Source organism: Rhyacophila brunnea, unplaced genomic scaffold, assembly GCF_057557595.1.
Source record: "Rhyacophila brunnea isolate RB1 unplaced genomic scaffold, BYU_Rbru_1.0 scaffold_19, whole genome shotgun sequence".
Taxonomy (NCBI): Eukaryota; Metazoa; Arthropoda; class Insecta; order Trichoptera; family Rhyacophilidae; genus Rhyacophila; species Rhyacophila brunnea.
The window spans coordinates 35,060,307-35,082,532 of NW_028232848.1; the positions used below are offsets into that span (position 1 = coordinate 35,060,307).

Sequence of the window (22,226 nt, forward strand, 5' to 3'; positions counted from 1 at the left end):
GCCATTATCATAGGTATCGATGTTACCAACTTTTAAGAAGTTTGAAAAACACAGTACGGCTTTAGACAAACGAAAAATTACATAAAGTGAAAGTCTATTAACGTATGTACGTAATAATTTGATATTTAGATTTGTTACGAAAACAGCTGATGACGGATGATGGATGTAATTAATTATTATAATAACTATTACTTGGTCCATTTAAATGCCAAACATCAAAAATCTTCTAATCAACGTCATAAAATCGCGTTATATTTTTTAAATACTTATCCAACGAATACCTACAATTTCGTTTATAACATCGACATTTGTAGCTGTAATTTTTAAAATTTACGAACGCTTTTGATAAATTGTCATTCGTAATAATTAAGTCTCTCTTAAATTCAGATCGATTTATAATAGCTATGAGATCAGCTGCAATTTACTATTATTGCTGAATGAAAAATTCGCACCGTCTCAACGAGACGGCAATTTTTTTTTAAGTAATTCAGAAATCTAATAAATTACACAGGATGCCTTCTGCAAAAGCGGACAATGTTGAAAAATTACAATATTCTTACAAAAAATCGTAATAAATAATTATCAATAATATTATGTACCTATAAACCACAATAAATAATATTACACCTCACAAAGGCGTTTTAAAACTAACATATCTTGATAATGTATTATTAAAAGAAGAAAAATATTTCTGAGATATTGACAAAATATAAATTATTCGTAACTATGAGACCGATTTGACGATGCGTCAAACAAAATCGAAACCGGCAAGAGTAAGTTTTAGAGTATGCCAGCTCCGTGTTATATTATTATAGTTTATTTGCAAATATCAATGGGTAACTAAGTGAACAGACATAGAGCTAATATCAAAAATTATTTGTAATATATCGTCGTTTCAAAGGTATAACTCTCTTCTTGGCGGATGTCTGTTTCTTAAATAGAACACGGACACCATTCAGCGTCTACAAGAATCCCTATGGATCCTCCTAGGTAGGACTGCAGTCGTGGCACCAAACCGTTCCGTGACAGTTTCACCAATTCTGCATTTGCTATTCTCTCAGTAACCTTCAGAGGGAAGGGCGGAGTAGACTTTTGAGAGCCCTCTCATAATCCACAAACCGGTTAACTGTAAGGACTGTTCAGTTTGTGACTCTGTCACAGAAGGTATCAAATGTTGTGAATAACTAGCTAAACACCTTTATTATGTTATTTTGATATCGAATTATGAATCCGTATTAACATACAAATAGTCTTTGTCTGTTATCATTTGGAGCATGATAGGCCGATGGTGGGTTCTAGCTATCTTCGACAACTCTCACCATCTGTCCTTATCCAAGATAGTCCATTTTAAAATCCGGTACCCTAAGCATACAGTTCTCATCGGTAGATACATCTAGAATTTATTATTAAATGAACTTAAATAATATAATACGCGGTTGTATTAACAGCTTAATAGTTGAAATGTACAGTTTCTTATACAATGTCACTTAACGAGTTTTACCTTTGAAACAACGAAATAACCGTAGTTTATTTTTGCAGAATTTACAAATATAATATTAAATGTAATCATAAAAATAATGTGTTATATTAGATACATTTCATGATAATTGATGATAATCCAAAAGAAATACCAAGTGGCTTCTTGACCTATTATTTTTGAGAGGAACAAAAGAGGGTTGTTTTTTTCGGGGTTTAAATGTTTCCGTTAAGTTTGCAGTACGAATTAAGTAGCATATTAAAAACAACGACAGCGATTGATAGTTGCGGAAAAATGATTAAAGGAGAGATAGAACAAGAATCCACTGTACTACCATCATTTGACAATTTAATGTATAACACAATCCAAAAAAATAGCTTTAAACTGAACATATTTTTCTCAAAACTATAATGTAACATTTACACCCCTCGTCCACTTACTTTTTCGATTTTTGTATAGTTATAGTTGTAAATCCAACCAGTGGACCACCTGTGCACCGAACGTTACTATACAAGAAAGAAAAAAAAGGTAATATGGATATATCTTTTTGGCACAGATGGGATGTCAACCCTGAGAAATATAAATTACTTTACGAAAGTGACAGGAACTATACAGTGAAAGTTAAACACAACTATAATATGCCCAATGAGTAATAAAGAGTTTGGTTTATATAAGTATAGAGAGGTAATTTTAATATTATTTTACCACTACAAGTAGTCCTATTCTAGGGGATTTTTAATAACACGAAATTTATCACCCACATATGCGGTTAAAAGTGCATAATCATTATTTATTATTCAACGGATGTATGCTACAAGCATACGATACCGTGTGTGCAGGGTCGGCACATAGAAAATGAGCATGTATACACGCTGTAATTTACACTCATTATACTAGCCCCGGTCGATTGTTTTAATTAATTTAATATATTATTGTACACACTGACATCTCTTGGAATCAAGGTGAAGTACTTAGACGTGACATATTATGATAAAATATAATCGTACATGATTTTAAAAATAGCTTCCTCAGGCAAAGCATGTCGCTATGCAGGGTTGTACCATGCATGTTGCGCTTATCAGTGCTACATAGAACCTTGTTTTGAGATATACGACACGGTAGAAGACTTGATTTTTTAAATTTCGTTTTATTGTTATATACTTTTAATATTAAACTTAGATACAAAAATACTTTTCGCATAATATAATCAAGTTTGCGTATTTTCAACCAAGTTATATAAGTGACAACCTTGACGTTTTGTGAAACATTTTTTTTTTGTTTTTTTTGATAAATGGCGGTGTAAATGACATTGTATTTATTTGTGTAAGTCTTCATGATTCATTTTTAATTAATATATTTCTGAAAAAGATGTGTTGATTAGGTTTTATTTTTTCATAGAAATTCGCCGCTTGTACGCTAATACATCCCGGATTTAATGGGTTAATGGCGATATTGTGCGTGTGCAGGTGTTAAATTTCGTGTTAACAGTTAGCACAACTGCTTGACTGTCAGTACAGTTTAGTAACACCCAGCAATTACAAGTCAATATTTAAAACACACTAGTATGTCTTTTTTACTATTCGTTATTGACAGTAAGCCATGTCAGATCATTGTGTTAAAAATATACTATCCTATTATTATTTTTCAATACCGAATAATATAAAAGTTTTAAGAATGCAAAATTCTTCATTGAATATACATAACTGGGAAGATCTCAGAAACATACATATTGGAAAATTGCAAGCAAAAATTTTAAGAACTAGTGGGATTCAAACAGTCTTGACAAAGTTTTGTCTAGTTGTGTATGTATACATACACTATTCTAATATGCATCAGTGGCAAAGACTCTTTACTAGGCGATTATTTAGTGCTTTCCTTAAAAGATACTAGTGGCGAAGACTATAGCATATGATTATTCAACATACGTTCACTCAAATACGCGATAATATAACTCAAAGATGACAATATTAATTTATTATCAATTTGAAGTTACGCACAGTGACATAGGTACATCTATTTCCACTGAACTAATGAAGTATTGCAGTCTATTTGACAAGTTAGAAATACACAGGTAAGCAGATTGCAACCAGCCTACTATGACCAAAAATACTGTGTGTTTGAAAAGAAATTTATCGACGGCGGTTTTATCTTTCTGCTATTTTACTGTGGCATTCGTGTTTAGTTTCATTTGAATAAGTTTATTCTTTTTACAGCACCCAGTGGTTGAATTGGTTGAACGGTTGTCTATGAAGCTGTGGGTCACGGGATCGATACCAAATAAAAGTTGTCTTTTTTTAAATGTGTCTCCTACAGGCATTCTTTACCACTGGTATGCCGTGTTTATTGAATTTTAATTGAGGGGTGCTACTAAGCTTTTGAAGTATCGTATATCTGTACTTTTGACATCACATACATAAGTCAAAAAGAAATATAAAATATAATTTAGAGGAGCATAGTCGAGACCAATATACATAATATGCACATGCAGATTAGTTTGTTTGAAATTCAACGTACTTACACGCATGCCGACATTAGAATTAAATTAAATATAATTTGGACAGTCCACATCATATAAAATAGCGTGCGTTAATCAAAGCGATATTTCACAAAACCACACGTCGCAAACTTCCGATGCCACATCTGGTGGTTTGTCAGTCATTTATTTAATATTTCTAAATAATTTTTAAGCAATTTAAAAACTGTTTTGAATATGTTTATTTGTGCAAGTGTCGAGATTCAAATTTCTCCGTAGTGATGGGCAAAAGACTGAATGTTGACAGCTTCAAATATATGGAGGGGCACTTTACAAAGAGGGCTTGCCATCTAAATTTAAAGCAAATTAAGGTATAGAGTCATGGCACCTTACGAAGGCTCAAAGTAACTGTACTAAAAATACCGAGAAAATAATAAAACGGATCTTGCAGCCTCCCGTCTGATCTAAGGTGAAGATGTGATATTGGACCTGGTTCAACAACGTGCTACGGATGTCTCAACCTGGCCTGTCCTTTCTTTAAACTAATCAATTTCCGAATTACCAGAAGGCTCCTAAATACGATCCACAGGAAGGATACGGTGAAGAATTGCAAGAATTGTCGGTGGCACCGCAGTGTCCATAGTATTTAAATAAGTAGTGGGCGCAAACAAAGTAAAAGTTACAGCGCCTGTACACGTGTACGGATTTACTTGAAACAATATTGTGTATTTTAAAAACTGTTTACACGTAAAAGTGCTGAATGTCTCGCCAATCTCATTCGTCAAGAGTAACTGAGACAAAATAAGTCCCTGCGTGGTGTAGTTAATTTTTTTACTGGCAGGTTCGCCACTATCGTTCTACTGCGCAAGCACAGTTATCGAACAAATCTAACTGTCGCGTAAAAATTCAGAAGCTTCCAAACTTTTTTAAATCAAGCATCCAATCTTGCAACTTGCACGATAATACATGTTTACACGTGCATTTTCTTGTTATGGCCGCGATAATGCGTATTGTCAGCAGTAAATCCATGCACGTGTAAACGGGGTATTAGTTATTTACGGGCATATGTTTCTTGGTCTAAACATGGCATTGCAGTATTAAATATTCTTAAAAATAAGAAAACACATCACAAATAAATATTAATATAAAATTATAGGAAATTAAATAATAAATGAATTTTAATAAATAATTAATAGTACGATGATTCGATAATCCAAATATATAAAAAAAATACAAAATTTTTGACAATGGATTACCAATATAATATAATACAAAAAATAATCAGTTAAGTACTCATACAACTAATAATCAATCACACATGTTATCTTTTCAAAAATATAATTATAATGTATATTAAATTAGATTTAATAATGCCACTAATAAGCAAAAACTTAAAATTATTTTGCGCAAATATTAATTACTCCGATGATGAAAATGATTAATAATAAGATATATCTTAAATAATTAGATCCATTGGTTACTGGTATAAGTTAGTCGCTTAATTTACAAGTAGATAATGAAAATGCGTCCGTCAAAACATAGTATGTATTATACTGCATTGTGAAGATGGTGGGGTATTTGCTGAAATTCGAGGGGAACCGATCGAATAAATAAATAAATTGAGGGTCACGGACCCAACAGGAACATCTGATTTTATTTTGTAATTAAGTTAACGTCCACAAAATACTCGTGAACTTAATCAACTACCTCAGTCACCAAAACATTGTCTTGTTGAAAAAATATTGCTTAGTGTTGTTAAAAAAATGTGCGCATCAGTGTGTTGGTTATAACTGCTAAAATTGCCGCATTGCAATCTTCATTTTGATTGTAATTCACACTATGCACACGTATAAACAACCGCAACCCAGTTAGGCTGTTTTCGCAATGATAAGTTGCAGGAAATGGCGAAAATTTACTATTTATAATATTATATAAATATATTTTTTAAACTATAATTGCTTAATAAGCAGGGCTATTCTAATTAGTCAACACGTTTCCATTATTTTTCTTGATCCAAAATAACACGGATATTACTTGGGGCAATTCCGTATGCAAGGCGGTTATCTACAATAATTGGTAACACACGGCATTGTGTCATACTTGATTCCGAATGCATTTGTGGATTTTTTATCCAATTGTAAATTCTAATCGGATGTGATTGGAATCAAGTATGACATATTTAAAAAGATGTTGCGAATGACACTTGACAGCCTGCGGTAAATATAAGTTGAGGAGACGCTAGTGTTGCAATGTTAGTTTTATTTTAAAAAATCGCTGCGTCTCAATTTGTATTTGTCGTACTCTATTTCTCTCTAAAAGACAGTCATGAATGGCCGTGTTAAAAAACATCACAACTGATAGTTCAGATCCTGGATAATATTTAACTGTCTGAATGCCGATACAACATATTTATCACTTTTTTATTGATTTTGGAGTTAAGTGATATGTTAGAATAGCCCTGCAGATTGTCCATCATTTAAAATACTTTTTATGGACATAATGACGTATCATCGCTGTATTTTAAATATCTCCTATGTGGTTTGAGTCATATTCTGAGATAATCGAAAAAAATGTTTTAAAAAATAATCCTAAATGACATAAATGTTTTAACATTTTTTGTTGATCGTAATCATAAATTAAAATTGGATAATCATATTTTTTTTATAATATATTTAATATTTAATGGAAAAATCATAGTTTTTCCACGTTTTTATCACATAGGATTAATTCTATATGCACCGTGTTGAATACGTTTGTTCACATAAGATTATTTTAATATTGCGGCGGACGCTCACATAGGATTAATTACGGTGCATGATTTTGGATGCTCTCGCATAGTATTGATTTAATATCGATTTTATTTGGTTATTTAATTTCTTCTATTTCCACAAGTGATATAATGCCGGGTCCACACTGGCAACATGTCGCGCGACAACCTCGTTAAATTTTACGATAAGTATGATAATTATCGTAAAATTTAACGAGGTTGTCGCGCGACATGTTGCCAGTGTGGACCCGGGGCATAATACATCGTCACCTCAATACCACAACTAAATATGATTTGGTCATTGTTGGGAAAATGAAATTTAAACTTTACTCGATTGACATAAATCTAGGCTATAATTATTATTTAAAATAAAAATGGAAAATTGTGCTCGTCTAATTGGGAACGATTAAATAATGTTCAATTGTTATGAAAAAATATTGTAGATATATTATTTTATTTATTAAATATATGCACAATACATAAACCTATCTAATATTTTCAAAGACAAAATTAATACAGTTCTCACTAACTTCTGACTTAACTAGTTTTAACATTTTGTAGAGAAAGAAAATGTACTATCATATTCAATAGCTATCTCAAAAACAATAAAAATCTATCTAGTTGTAGTATTGAGGTGACGATATGGTAGAGAAAAAAAATGCGCATCACGTGGTATCAATAATTCGTTTTTGTCAAAATCATCACATAGGAGGTATTTAAAATACAGCGACGATAAATAAAACATGAAAGACATGCGTATTACGAAACATGGCGAATTCAGTATGAGGTCAGTTTCAATTCGATTAATGGACGCAAGATAATTTCTACTCTATGAATATTTTAAATCCATTTTAACTTTTAAATCAATTAATTCAAAACAGTCATCAGTGTACTCGCACCTGTTGTTCTCCCCCCCCCATCAATTATAAATAAATGATATAATAATTATTGAGGTAATAAGGTAGGTATTCAAAAAAATTATTGATTTTTTTCAAGCGGATCAAAAAACATAACTAAAACTAGTATTGCAAATTATTTTAAATCCACTCACATAGTAATATACGGTACCCTTATCTTATCAAATAATTCCTTCCTTCAATAAATACTCTAAATTATAATTATTATGCTACGTTGATAATAATACGTTTTATAAAATAAACTCTAGTATTTACAAAACTAACATAATTTTGTAGCAAAAAGGTGTAAGCAAAAAATTTCAATTAACGTTTATGCTTCACGCTTGAATATATAAACATGGATAAAATAATATTACAAATAATGAGACATATTATTATGGATTAAATTCATCTTATAAATGTAACATATCGCAGTCAGTAATATTAATGATAAAAAAAATTTGGACTAATGGAGACAGAGTGTTTATTAATTTTTTTTTATTAAATAGTGAATCCAGAATGCTTTCAGTATGGTCGAACTATTGATTTTGAAAAATTGTTTATGGTCCATTCGGAGGGTTAACAAAATCTAGCAGGTGTTGCTGACTTCCACATTTACCCCATCTGCGGAATTTTTCATTTCCGACCATGTCCGATCCTAATAGGATCATATGGGCCTCCACAGAGTAGAGGTTTGTATTGACAAGTTTTGTTTTTTACGAGAAATGGATGTCAGCCACTTGCTCAACCTATTAGGTCCATACCCTGACTCACACACAAATTGAAAAACAATATGTGTACTTGCCAGACCCAGGATTCGAACCCGAGACCCACGGCGTGATAGTCCAACGCTCAAGCCGCGCGACCACCGTGGGTGTTCATCTGCGGAATACCGCGCTTCTTTTTAAACATTACCCAGACACTGCACTTTGAGTTTAGCGATAAATACCTGACCTGCAGATCTATTCTATACACAAGACTGCTATCTTTGTATTGAAGTATTATAATTGTTACAATAAGTTAGACAGCATCTTTCTTGACTGTGCTAACTTTAAGAGTGAGATAGACAGTTTTGACTGTTCAGACGGCTAACATATTGTAACAATTATAATACCTCAATACCCTCGGTAACCGCCGATTATAGCCTTGTGTATAGAATAGATGCGCTGCTGGTATAACTAAGGGTGTTCTCCTATAAGTTATTGCGAGCTGTGGTTATCGAATACGCGCGGTTTAATGGTCATAATTACTAGGATCGGTAGTGTCCGTTTGTGTCGTCCGCGCTGTCTTGCAAAAGACATTTTAAATGTAATTTCACACAATATTTAACAATACAGTCAAAAGCATATCGTCACCTCAATACTAGATAACTCTGATTTGGTCGTTGTTGTTGGGAAAATGAAATTTAAACTTTACTTGATGAAACATAAATCTAGGCTATAATTATTATTTAAAATAAAAATGGAAAATTGTGCTCGTCTAATTGGGAACTATTAAATAATGTTCAATTGTATGAAAAAATATAGTAGATATATTATTTTATTTATTTAATGCATTTATGGTTTTAAAGCTATCTAATATTTTCAAATACAAAATTAATACAATTCCCATTAACTACTGACTTACCTAGTATTATAATTTTGTAGAGAAGGAAATGTAGAATCATACCCTATAGCTATCTCAAACAGTGGCGCACCCAGGATTTAATATTGGGGGGGGGCCCAAGGAGGAGAATGTAAATTAGTCCAATAAGCTCTTTTTCTTCTTCACAGCCTAATTTCTCATTTATCGGTCTTTTGTCTATTGCACTCAGTGTACCTACACCATGGTCCCCACATCCTGAAACGGGACCTCAGGCTAGGATATAAACATTAACGTTTTTCAAATTGTGTTTTAGTTCAAATTAACCTAAATTATAAAACCTGACATTTTAGTGTTTCGAAATTTTTGTGTTAGAAATTAAAATCTAAGAAATTTTTCTAAAAGGGGTGTTGGAGAATTACAAATCATTTTTTTGGCATGTTTTTATTAGTCTAAGCCCAAAGGTATAGTTCATTGGCTTTCAATTTCAATGTTTAAAATCATTCTGATAATTTTCATATTTGGGGGGTGCCAGGGCCCCTTGGCCCTCCCCCTGGGTGCGCTACTGATCTCAAAAACAGTGAAAATCAAGTTATCTAGTTGTAGTATTGAGGTGACGATACAAGCAAAAGTTTAAAAACATAACGACTTAATATGAAAATACAATATTACAATGAAGTTACATTAAATCATTCACTTAAGCTTGTAACTAAAGATGGCAGTTGTAACCGTTTGTTTGTAATAAATGGAATAATTTTTTTTCAATGGATACCAATACGGCCATACTAACAATATTGAGGAATCGCCATTAAGTTTTATAGTGCAAACTCTGTCCGAGATAGTTACCTACAATACAAAGAAAAAAAATAAAAATAGAAAATACAATATATAATATCTCCAAGCTAAAAGAAATTATATTACATTAACAATTGAGATGCTGAGAATTGAACGAATACATGTGCACTTTTGATTAATTGGAATAAATCGACTACAAAGTTAACTATGCAATTATTGTAGTTTCGATATTCTGTAAATGAGATATCGTTTTAATTAAAATAAAACACAATACGTAGTACTAGTTTGAATTATTTTAATATTAGTCAAAATCGGTTTCGTCCGCTTCAAAGGGACATTGTCAAACTGGACGAAACCGGTCCTCAATTACTACAATTTATTGTGTTTTATTTTAATTTTATTAATACATTGTATTTCCACCAAGATTTTACAGTAATGACCATAAAGAAAAAAATGAGATCTCATTAACAAATGATCCTAAATTATTATTCTAAAGCCGCATTTAGACCAAGCGAGCGAATGTTTGTTCTTCCCCCACTCCACGCATGTTCATAGAATATTATAATCCAGTGTGTAAGAATGTGATAATATAAAAAATATTCATCTTATTTTTTAATATGTCACTTGCATTCGTTCAATCCTCAGCACCTGAATCATTCTTACATTGGCTAGTGAATTAGTATAAATTCTAACAAGGTAATACAAGTATATTAATGATTATATCTATAATAAATTACATTAATAACTATGTCTATATTTTACATAATCTTCCTCGAGTGGATTATGGAGGCGATTCCATAATAATTTCATCTGTCCTTCTCTATTAGTATCTTCCAAATGTAATACAGTAGTGCCTCGCACAGGCTCTGGCTTCGATCAATGCGGTTTTTTGATGAAGTCGCTTTCTTCGTCAGTTTTGTAATTTTTAAGATTATCATTATCGACGTGCTAGGTGATAAATGTCATTTCCGTCCAACAAAGGTGCTATGTTTCAAAACATTGAATCGACACTTCAAATGCATCTTGCATAAAATGCTAATAAGACCAGTTGTCACATATGACTCGGAAACTCGGTGAATGGTCAAAAACTGGGATTTGATACACAGTATCGTCAGACCCATCAATGGCGCAGTCAGGGTGAAGATAGATATAGGAAATGGACACCTTCTACGTAATATAGGAGGCATAACTAAAAAATTACCATTTTGCAGTTCGGACCTTATACGTAAGAGGTGTCGAAATATGCTTTGTACATGTGTCTGCACATTGTACGGCGGATCAAATTGAACTGCCTAGGTGGCTAGGTAATGAACACATGACAAAGAAACAAATAGCGCCTGCACATGTATTTACTTGCACCATTAGTGTGTATTTTAAACTAACGCGATCATAACTGTTTACACGTAAAAGTGCTGACTGTCTCGCCAATCTCATTCTTTAAAGAGTAAGCGAGACGCGATGTTGTTATTTTATGGTACTATTTGAGATGTCATGAAAACCGGTTAACCTCAAAATGAGTCGGCGTAGTTGGTTTTTTTACCGGCAGGTTCGCTATTATCGTTCTAATGCGCAGGCGCAGATATCGCACAGTCCAATTGTCACGTGAAAATTCAATAGTTTCTGAAATTTTTTGATTCATGCATGCAATCTTCTAACTTGCTCGATAATATGTGTTAAACATGCATTTTTTGTAAGTGTATGTAAACAACATATAACATTTGGGAAGTTAGAAGGCAAACTTATAGAAGACGGAGGGATAGTTGATCAAGTTGGATTTAAATACTTTGGGCGTCCAAAACTGAAGGGAAGCGACTTAGGACAGACCCGGATGGAGGCTAGAAAAAGGCCCGCATAGGAAAAATAAAAATGAGACCGAAAAGAATATGCGGCAACTGTTTATCTGCCAAATGAATTGGTTTTCATGAAGAATGTGCATACTTTGCTAAATCAGGTGATAGTAAAATAAATGAAACATTAGTTCGTAAACGCATTAAATCGTATGGGAAGGCTACGACATCTATCTTCACATGAAACATTTTAATTTAAAAGTGTTGATGCTGCCGAAATGCTGCAATTTTTTGTTTCAAGACATTTATTCTAATTTTAGAAATGTCACTAACTTTGGACAGACTGTTATTAGAGAATAAGTTACCACACTGGCAATATCTGACATGGGGATAGTTGATAGTTACTCATTATTATAAAAAAATATACTTAAAGGATTTTTTTCCCTTGGAGCATAACAAAATAAGATTACTGCCATTGTACACAAATGATACAATAAGGTGTTTCTATATAACATCGTTAGCTTCCAAGAAAAATAAATTCGCCTGTTATAAATTCACAGTATTCTCAATGAAAAATTCCCATTTTGGGGTAGGCGTCGGTTACATTTTTATGATTGATTTGTGTCACGCAATGGCGTTTGTTTGCTGAACCAAACGAGTTTAACCTTTTCTATGGCTCATGATATTACTATGGCAGTATCGGACAGGCCGCAGATTTTTAACAACACACGTTAAAAGTAAAGCAAAGCTCTTACTAAAATCGGTGTAATACCGATAATTTGTGGTTTAATATTTCATAATTATTTAAATTGTGTGTTTAATTTTTTAGATAATACAAATCAATAGACAGTGGCTAGCAATTTGAGTTTAAAGTCGGACGAGATAACTTGCAAAATTTGTATATCGATGGCCTAATGTTAATATCCCGTAAGTGACTTTTTACAAATTGTCCACAAAGCAAAAAAAACAATATATTTAATATCCCGTATCTATCTGTTAATAAGTAGTTCACACATATTGTAACTACATAGCATGCCAATAACCCGTAACGTAAAAAGTGGTAAAGCAAAGCACATAACGCCTAATATAAAGATAAACATTCAAATTTGTTATATTACTTACTGTTTTATCTATTAAATAATTCGAAAGTGACACTTTGAAACTGAATTCAAGACATGTAACACGCTTGACAGCTTAGAGGCAAGATACGGGCAATTACAAGTTTATTCCTGCAATGTTCATATACAAGAAATTACTAAAATGGCTGTATCATTTTTGTTAAAATAACTATAGATACAGGAATTTCGCAGTCGATGGGCAGTATTTTTGCTGTTTTTAGTGCATCAAAAATCGTCTAATAGGTCAGATACGGGGTATTAACATTAGATCATCGATATGCGGCCTCATAGAGCGAGAAAACTCGCCGAAGTCATAGAACCAGTTAAGAACAATCACTGCACACAAATACAAATATCAAATTGGTATGAGTTGCCAAAAAAATAAATAAATTAGAAAGTCAGAGCTCAATTAACTAACTAAATTTACATGGTTCATATTGGCTATCTACATAAAAATTATCTTGTTTTTTTTGTGCGCTGTACAAATTATGCTAGAATATACTAGCTTTGAGTATATTATTATTTGTAAATTGGGTCCTACAATGCCAGGTAGTTATATCAATATAAATAAGTCCAGATATTCGAGATTTTATTGTATTTACAATATTAATAGAGAATACATCAGATACACATCTCTGTGTGTATTATTTTCTGTAGAAGAAAGAAACAAAACCGTACACTCCAATTCAATAAATAAACTAATACATTGTATTCATTTTAATAATACACTCCTTTGATCTTGAATATACAGATTTCATAAAATTATATGCCTTTATTGCAGACGTGCAACATTGTAACAAAAAGAGAAAATCAATTGAAATTACAATGTGTAAAATTTGTTCGTTGATGTCCTCAATATAATTGTGTAATTTTCTATTTAAACTTACAAAATAAACCCTGTACAATTTGATTCCAATTAATTTTGATCCAGGGCTGTTGCCAAATTTAATTTAAAATAAAAAAAATGTTTAGAAAATACTTCACAATAATCTCTGAAGTAATAGTTAATTTATGGTTTCAATCGGTGGGAATTTTATGTCTCATTTTTTTAGGTCTATTTTTTCATCTTGTTTTATTTTCTTTATGTCCATATTATACTTATGCATGTGGCTTAAGTCCGTAACTAAATTACAGTGAAACTATACAAATGGAATTTTTATCAAATTCGCTGAAAGATTTCATTTTATTAAAAATATTTTCAGGAAAATAAACAAAGACAGTTTTGCTTTGATTTTTTTGTTGTTGAAATACTGTAATTCCTTAATCTGTAAAACTGATTTGGAAATCAATGTGTAAAATATTATCGTTTTCAATAAAACAAATGATTGGCTTCATCCAGTGAGATTACGACACTGAAACCCCTAGGCATGGACTTTTTGTGAGCCCCACTACCCGATATCAGTGGCGAAGGGTGGAGGCAGACTGTTAAGATCCAACATAAATAGTGCACATTAAACTTTGTTAGTCACACGTATTTGTTTTTATTGAACTAAAACCACAATTTAGAGATGGTGTTGGTTAGCTTTTAATACCGGTTCTGTGCCAAAGTGAACTAGAACGGCACTGTACGTCCGGCCATACAAAAAACACGAACTTATTCGCGTCTTTGAAGACAAAATGCCAGTCTCAGGTGTTTGTTTTGAATAATTTAAAATTCAGAAGAATACTGGTCCAATAATGAGACATTTAGCATATTATGATTGGTAAGTGTTTATGATAAACTTTCAATATATTTAAAAATAATAAGGTTTATTTTTGCTAAAAAATTCGTGGTCTCTATAAGGCGGCCGCCATACAAAACCTTCCGGCATAAATCAGGTAAATCAATTAAAACCTGCCTAAACCAAACCATAGTAGTTTTAGTATATTTTGGACGATCCGACAAAATTGTGCACACTTTCTTCGTTGAATTAGAAATACATATTACACACGTTGTTGGTTAATTTTTTTAAATTCATTAAGCTCCGCCGAAACCTAACTATAATAGATAAAAAAATATTATTCTATCTATATATTATCCAAAATTATGTATGATTTAATGGAGTAATTAAAGATTTTTAATAGATAGACGGGTATTTTCTTACAATTATCTATTATGGTTTTGTTTTCGCAGGGTTTAATTGAATTTTAAAAACTAACCAACACCATCTGTAAATAATTGTAATCTTAATTCAATGAAGACAAATACGTATGACTGACAAAGTTTAATGTGCACTGTTTATGGCGGATCTTAACAGCCTACCTCCACCCTTCGCCACTGCTTGATGTATAACCAAAACATGCAACATCAAAATAGTTTTTGCTTTCGTGTGAACGATAATAAAGCCAGTCCAAAATTTTATATTCTTTTTGAATAAATAAACTTGTAGTAAAATGTAGTATGTGTATGTGCGTCGAAATTTTGTTTTGTTAAAATAAATGTAATGTTACGTAATATAATACGTGTCTGGAAACTTGTACGTATGCAGTTCACCGTATCACACTTCACCGTGAAATGTTGTATCGGAAATATATGGTCGTATATTAAAGACTGTCCAACCTCTTTGGGTCGTATAGCACAGACATAAAATTCATGTCTAAATAAAACACGGTTCTTGTCGGTTTACAGTTTACAGGAAGTCAGCAGTAAACAAATTTTTAAAATAGCCGATATATTGGATGATCAACAGGTTAGGTTTTCATTCTTGAATTCATGAATTTTGCCAAAATCAACTATGAACATTGAATAAATAATGTTCATAATATTGAATCTAATAAAATCCGTCCGTATAGGATACGGTCATCTCTTTTCGATTGAAAGCTCACGGCGAACTGTGCCACAGTGAAATGTTTTATGTACAATTTACATGTAACCAATATAATATACGTTTGATTTTTACAGTATTGTATTGTAAAAAGCTGTAACGAGAGAATAAGACAACGCGCAAACAATATAAATAAGATAATCATATTCTTTAGATTCAGTGAAATATGTACATTACAAATTTTCTGTGATGTTCGGACAGTGGTGTAGCGCGCTAAATAAAAAAAGTCACGGAGCGCTAATTAAATTTAATGTTTTCAGTACCCACCCACTTAAATACACAGTTCAACTTATATCAATTGCTACCGAGGATTGAACGAAAAGAAATGCCAAATCGATTGAAAATAATATTCTGGTAATTAAAAGACATGTCGCGAGCCGAATACTACAAGGTTCTAAGTGTTCGTCCTTGAAAAAACAAACCCAACAATGAAGTAGTATTCTAAGCTGCCTCATTGTTACTTTTGTTTCTCCAAGGACAAACACTTAGAACCTTGTAGTTCTCCACTCGCGATGTGATAATAATAAATTTTACGATGATTATCAAAATTTGTTTGACTAAAAATTATTGTAATCGAAATTTAATGAGGTTGCCAATATGGACACGGCTTTAAGCAGCATTTAGAGTATTTAGACCAAGCGAGCGAATGTTCGTTTTTCCCCCACTCCAGCGAAATTCTCTAAACGCTTTTTGTCAAGCGAGCGAGCATTCTTTTGGATTCTACTGAGATTCGCTGCATTTAGCTAGAATGCTTGTTCGTTTGATCTAAACGCATGCTAGAGTGAGAGCACAGTTGCGTTGAGCATTCTTTCGTGTTCGGTCGCGCTCGTTGGAGGAGCGGTTTCTTTTGCTCGCTGCCGAACATACATATACAATTACTAAATAGATTATGTTCTATGTTCTAGCTCTATTAGTTTAAACTTGTTTTGTGGATATTGATCACTAGGCGTTTACACCAGCCGAGCATGAACAGAATGCTCTGGCTCTACGTTCTTGTTCGTTTGGTCTAAATGCACCTTTATGGAAACAACTCACTAATCGTTTCCTTCGTAATTGAAAATGCCAATTATAGCTAAAAGAAAAAATATTTTGCACTAATGACATTAATAATTTTAAGCATTCGATAGTGTATCTAGAATGTTTGATAAAAAAAAAGTTCCGGAGCATTGACGTTACTACACCACTGTTCTCAGGGTACACAAAACCGCAGGGAAACAGGCCTCGCGCCTTTACCGCATTGGCTAATTTGGTATATAGAAATTTAATTATTCAATAACGCTACGGTTGACACGATTAAAGATCTATATCCTACAGTCACTTATCACTATAATAGCAGTACAAAGATTTCACCATCCGTGATCACCGGATTGAATTTATCACTAGATATGAATATTGTTCAAACACTTTCAGTCGACTGCGGAGAGACAGCAGTTAGCATGTCAGATAACGGCTGATGGATGAGATTAGGCTCTGGAGGCACACCCGATGAGCTCCTGCAGCTGCTGCACGGTGGTTCGGTCCAGCAGGCAGAGGTCAAAGTCGAAGGTCTTCTTATTGATCTCATACTTGCCTGTTTCAGCGATGAGGTTGACCACCCTCTCGAGCTCGTCGCTGCTCTGGATGGTCATGATCCGCTGCTGAAGCTCCTTCAGCTGGACGATGTACTCGGGGGAGATCTGCATCTGCTTCAGGTGGACTGTCTGCGACACTTCTTCTCCGAGGGGTGACTCACACTTGAGGGAGGGGTGGTCGCTCAGGCTACTCGACACGCCGTCATCTTGCACCTTGGTGTCGGTCTTGGAGCGCGGAGAGGGGGATGGGGCAGGCCGGGAGCGCCCCGCGTCTGCCGATTCAGACCTTTTCTTTGGGATGTGTTCAACATCATCGTCCGGTTTGGCGACTTTCTCAGAATCGTCTGATTTGAGGCTGCCGCTGTTCCGTTTTCTTTGCTTCTTCTCCTCTTTACTCTCATGCTTGGAGCTCTTCTCTTTATTCTTCTGAGGCTTGGGAGCGGAGGACGGTTGGGGGGGTTTTTCTTCTTTTTCCGGTTGCTGTTTGACGATTTTTGAAGGTTCTGCAGCTGGAATTTTGGGTGGACGACTCTTAGACGTCTCGAGGGGTGGTGGGGCAGGTCTCTTGGAAGGTTTGGAACTCCTCGAGTTGGACTCGGAGTGCAGCGAGACACTCTCATCCTCCGATGCGGCGGATGCTTCCGATTCGGCACCCGAGCTGGTAAGAGCTTCGGTTGCCGAAACCTCCTCGGTGACTCTAACAGGTCTGGTGGGGCGGATGGGAGGATCTGCCGGGACGGGGGAAGCAATTGGCCGACCCCTCTCTTTCTCCTTGGCGGGTTTGACAGTAGATGGCGAAGGGTCGGGACGAATTGGGGCGGCGTCGGGCTCAGGGTGGTCGGAAGAGTCATGAGCATCAGCAGGCTGGGGCGGCGGTCTTTCTCTGCCCGAGTGCCTGTCGTGTCTATGCTTCTTATCCTTCGGGGTCGGATCCTTGCTCTTGTCCCTGGAGTCGTCTCGTCTTTTGTCCTTCTTCTTGTGCTTATGTCGACGTTCTTTATCACCACGCTCTTTGCTCTTGCCACCGGGTTTGACAGCGTCGGCAGGATCCTTGAGCATGTTCTCAATGGAGAACTTGTTGAGGGGCTTTTCTGGCTTGACAGGCTTATCACGCTCCTTTGCGGGCTCCTTGGGGGGTTCCTTGATCGGTTTGGTCTCTTTGACTTCGGGGGCGGGAGGCTTAGCTTCCCGTTCTTTTTTGTGCTCCCTCTTGGCGTCGCGATCCCGGTCGTGGGCCTTCTTCTCCTTTTTGACTTTCTTATCACTCTTGACGGGGGAAGGCTGCGGCGCAGGCGGACGGGAAGAGGGCTTGGTCTTGACTTCGGCCAGTTCCGGCGGCTTGACGGGTTTGATTTCTTCCTTGGGTCTGACGGGAGGCGGGGGTTCAGCGGCGTGGCGCTTGGGGCCGGGAGCGGGAGAGGGAGGGCGCTCGGCAGGTCTTTTAGCGCCCTTCTCCCTGTCTGGGTCGCGTTCCTTTGGTGGGCGGGGACGCTTCTCCTCCTTGCCCTTGTCCTTTTCCTCCTTGAGCGGTTTGGCCTTATCCTCCCTCCCCTCCTTCTCCTTGGGGTCCCTGGCCGCCTTGGAACGCTCTCGCTCCGCGTGGGCCTTCTCTTTGTCCTTTTTATCAGGCTTCAGAGCGGGCGGCGGTCTCTCTGGCTCCGGGGAGGGCACGCGGGTGGTCTTTTGGATGGGCGTGCCGAAGAGATCAGTGAAGTTGGAGGACGGTCGCGGGAGATCGTCGGGACGGCGTTCCTTGGACTTACGCTTCTTCCCGCGGTCCCCGCCCAGCTTAGGCTTGCCAATCAGCTGCGCGGGCGGGGCCTTGTCGTCGGCTGGCGAATCCCGACCGTTCCTATCGCGCTCGGGTGCAGGGTGAGCGGGAAAAGGATTTCCGGTGATCATGCCACCCCCCTTGAGCAGCTTGCGCTTGAAGTCATCGGCGGGATTCGGAAACACATACTTCTCCTTCTGAACTTTGATGATAGCGGGGCCGGAGGGCTGCAAGTGAAGGTCGTAGTTGAAGCGGATGAATTTGGGCTCGTCTCGGTTTTTCAGGTGGATTTCTATGGGTAGATTGAAGCCCGCATAGCCAGTCTCTTTCACCGAGTACGGAGGTTCCTTTAAAACTGCAAGAAAACATCATTAGCCATTCTCTTCGTTGACGTAAAATATTCTATAAAAACGGGAACATACCATTTACATCTATTTATATAATGGACACAATGGTAAGAGTATGTAGTGGGAAAATAAATACCCCAATACGAAATTGTTGCAAGACTTCACATAGATTAGTTGTTTGTAGCAGAGATGCAGCATTTTAATCACAATGAATTGATAAGGTGGACCCTGACTTGTGGATTGACCCTGTGACCTAGATAAGATCGGCGGCAATTGATTCGCAACTAATAGTCTAAAAAAATAATAACAAGAAATACAATGTACTGTAATTTATCATTGATCTTTGTTGCGTCATCAACTATCCATAGATTTATATTTTAAAACTAGCGATATCCCGTTAGTAATTACGTTAAGTAATTCTATTAGATATTTATCACACCGACAAGATAGACAAGGTTGGATCAATGCTCCCATGTTCGAAGCACCAGAAGAAGGTGAAACTCCGCTAAGTTTGTACAGTACTCTCTCAGTAATCCGTCATCCCAAAAATCAGACAAGTGTCCAATTAGTGAAAACGGCGGATTATAGTGCATACCTACATACAAAATATTGTAAAAATTAAGACTGGTATTATTGAGAAATTTTGTACTAGCAACTCATGGTTTTTTTATGATCAAAATCAATTAAGTATTAAATTATATGTCTGAATGCTGGAAAATTGTGTCATCATGTAATTTATGCAACATGATGAATGTGTTGCCAGTTGCATTATTTTCCTTTGCCCAATAATGAATGGTAACGTGTCAGTTCCAGCCAGGGCATCTTCTGATTTGACTGTACGAGCTGGGGTCGGTTGACAATAATTATTGCCTTCATCCTCAGAATCCAAGCCTTTTGATATATTTATAAGCTCGTCTTCAGTTGGAAGTAGCGTATACGTTGGCTCTGAGTTTTCAGTCGCCCTCTAAATCAATTCTCCTAATGGAACTAAGTCTATGTTAAATACGACAGCGGACAGTTGATATAGGCATGCAGCGGACTACTGAATTTTACATACGAACTGGCGAATTATAGAGCTTGATTTTGTGATTTTAACTGGTAAAAATAACGGCGGATTATAGTAGTTGTTGGATAATCGAACGGTGGATTACTGAGAGAGTACTGTACCAACAATTTTTCCTATAAACCATCTAAGTTTCATCAATATTGTATTGGTCTAGAAGTTTGCGAGTTACCGGAGTAACTAGAACTAAAAATAATTTGAAGTGGAGATTTTTCGATGATCCTTCAAACGGCGAATGTGGCGGTATAGAAACTGTGGAACACGTAATGCTATGCCTGCTTGTTTAAAGCTGACGACGCGGCCATCAAGGCGTGGTTGGTAAGAGTCTAGGCGGATCTTTTGCATGGACAGAACAGATGTTATAACCAAATAAACAGTTGTATGGGTACATCTTTTCTTTTGACCATGTCCGATCCTATTAGGATCATATGGGCCTCCGCAGAGTGGAGGTTTGTATTAACAGATTTTATTTTTACGAGAAATGGATGTCAGCCACTTGCTCAACCTATTAGGACCATACTCTGACTCATGCACAAATTGAAAAACAATATGTGAACTTGCCAGACCCAGGATTCGAACCTGGGACCCTCGACACTATAGACCGGCGCTTAATCCACGCGGTCATCGTACTTATCACTGTACTTAAATGATTTGTGATTTGTTCTTTGGGAGTCTGGAGCTGAGAACCCCACCTAGTGTGTATGCGGCAACTGTCACAAACATCCACCATGTATATTATTATACACCGTTAGTAAAATAATAACAAACCTCGTTTTGGCCTAGGGAATGTGTCGTGAAGCTGGAACACAACTCTGTCGACGAAGTGGCTTATCTCAGCCGAGTCAATTCCTCTCACAAACACTTCCCAGTCGTGTGTAAATCCTTCGAGAGTTCTTTTGGTTCTGATGGATGCTTCGTGTCCAATCTCAAAATTCACTTTGACTGACATTTTTAGCGGCCGGCTGCGTCAGTATTCTTCGCAACCTGATATCTGGAAAAGTAACAAACAACACGGCGATATTATCGATGTGACAGCGAAAATATCGACAGATTCACCAGTACAACATTCGCTTATTTTGGTGGGAAAATGTGACAAGGAATTTGAAACCTTCGCAAAAGTATCTGCGTACAGCAGTCAGAGTCAGTGTTATCTTGTGTTCAGTACGAATTGACAAACGATTTAGATGGTATGCAAATATTTACAAGTATGTTTATATCTAAATTGACCATAAAAACCACATCGATGAAAGTAGATGCACGATATAAATAGACGATAAAAGATAACTTCAACATCTAATGATTTCAAATGAAATGACTTACTAATTAGTCAATGGATGGTAAGATTTATCTAGGTTTTCACTAATTACTTCAATATTATTGTAATGCTTTGCAATAAATTACAATGTTATTTAGATCGGCCATGATTTCATAGAATAAAAACATTTTATGATAGATAGCAAGAAGCAAGGTAATAGCCTCTTGTCTATGGACATTATTTTCGCAGTCAAAATCATGAATCAGTACGAACGAAAAGGTTTTATTATTACACATAAACACGACATAATTATTGCAGTAATTTAATAACAATCAGGACTCGTTTCTTAGCTATGGGGTCATTGTCAACTGATAATAGTATAATATAGGTAGGTGGTGATAATCAACGATACCAAGATGGGTATTGCAGTATTAATTATTGTAATCAGTCTACCTATAATCTTCGTCTGAGCCGACGAAACCGGCACTGATGTTCATTAAACTATACCACATGGCATTTTA

The 22,226-nt window shown here is 35.7% G+C and overlaps 1 protein-coding gene across 1 annotated transcript; it reads right to left on the minus strand.

The window, feature by feature from the left end:
- Positions 1–15,251: 15,251 nt before the first annotated feature.
- ear (ENL/AF9-related super elongation complex transcription factor) lies at positions 15,252–21,885 on the minus strand. Its single transcript, XM_085945962.1, has 3 exons — positions 21,771–21,885; positions 21,219–21,441; positions 15,252–19,395 (listed from the first exon to the last, which is right to left on the minus strand). Exons 2-3 carry the CDS (start codon positions 21,397–21,399, stop codon positions 17,162–17,164), a joined length of 2,415 nt encoding a protein of 804 aa, XP_085802088.1. The 5' UTR covers positions 21,400–21,441; positions 21,771–21,885; the 3' UTR covers positions 15,252–17,161.
- Positions 21,886–22,226: the final 341 nt, after the last annotated feature.

What these genes read in the sequence shown, in the direction of transcription:
- ear (XM_085945962.1), bottom strand. Translation starts at nt 21,399, where the DNA reads ATGTCAGTCAAAGTGAATTTTGAGATTGGACACGAAGCATCCATCAGA. An exon ending in ATTCCCTAGGCCAAAACGAG is followed by an intron (nt 19,396 to 21,218) that starts GTTTGTTATTAT and finishes GTTTTCTTGCAG; the next exon opens with TTTTAAAGGAACCTCCGTAC.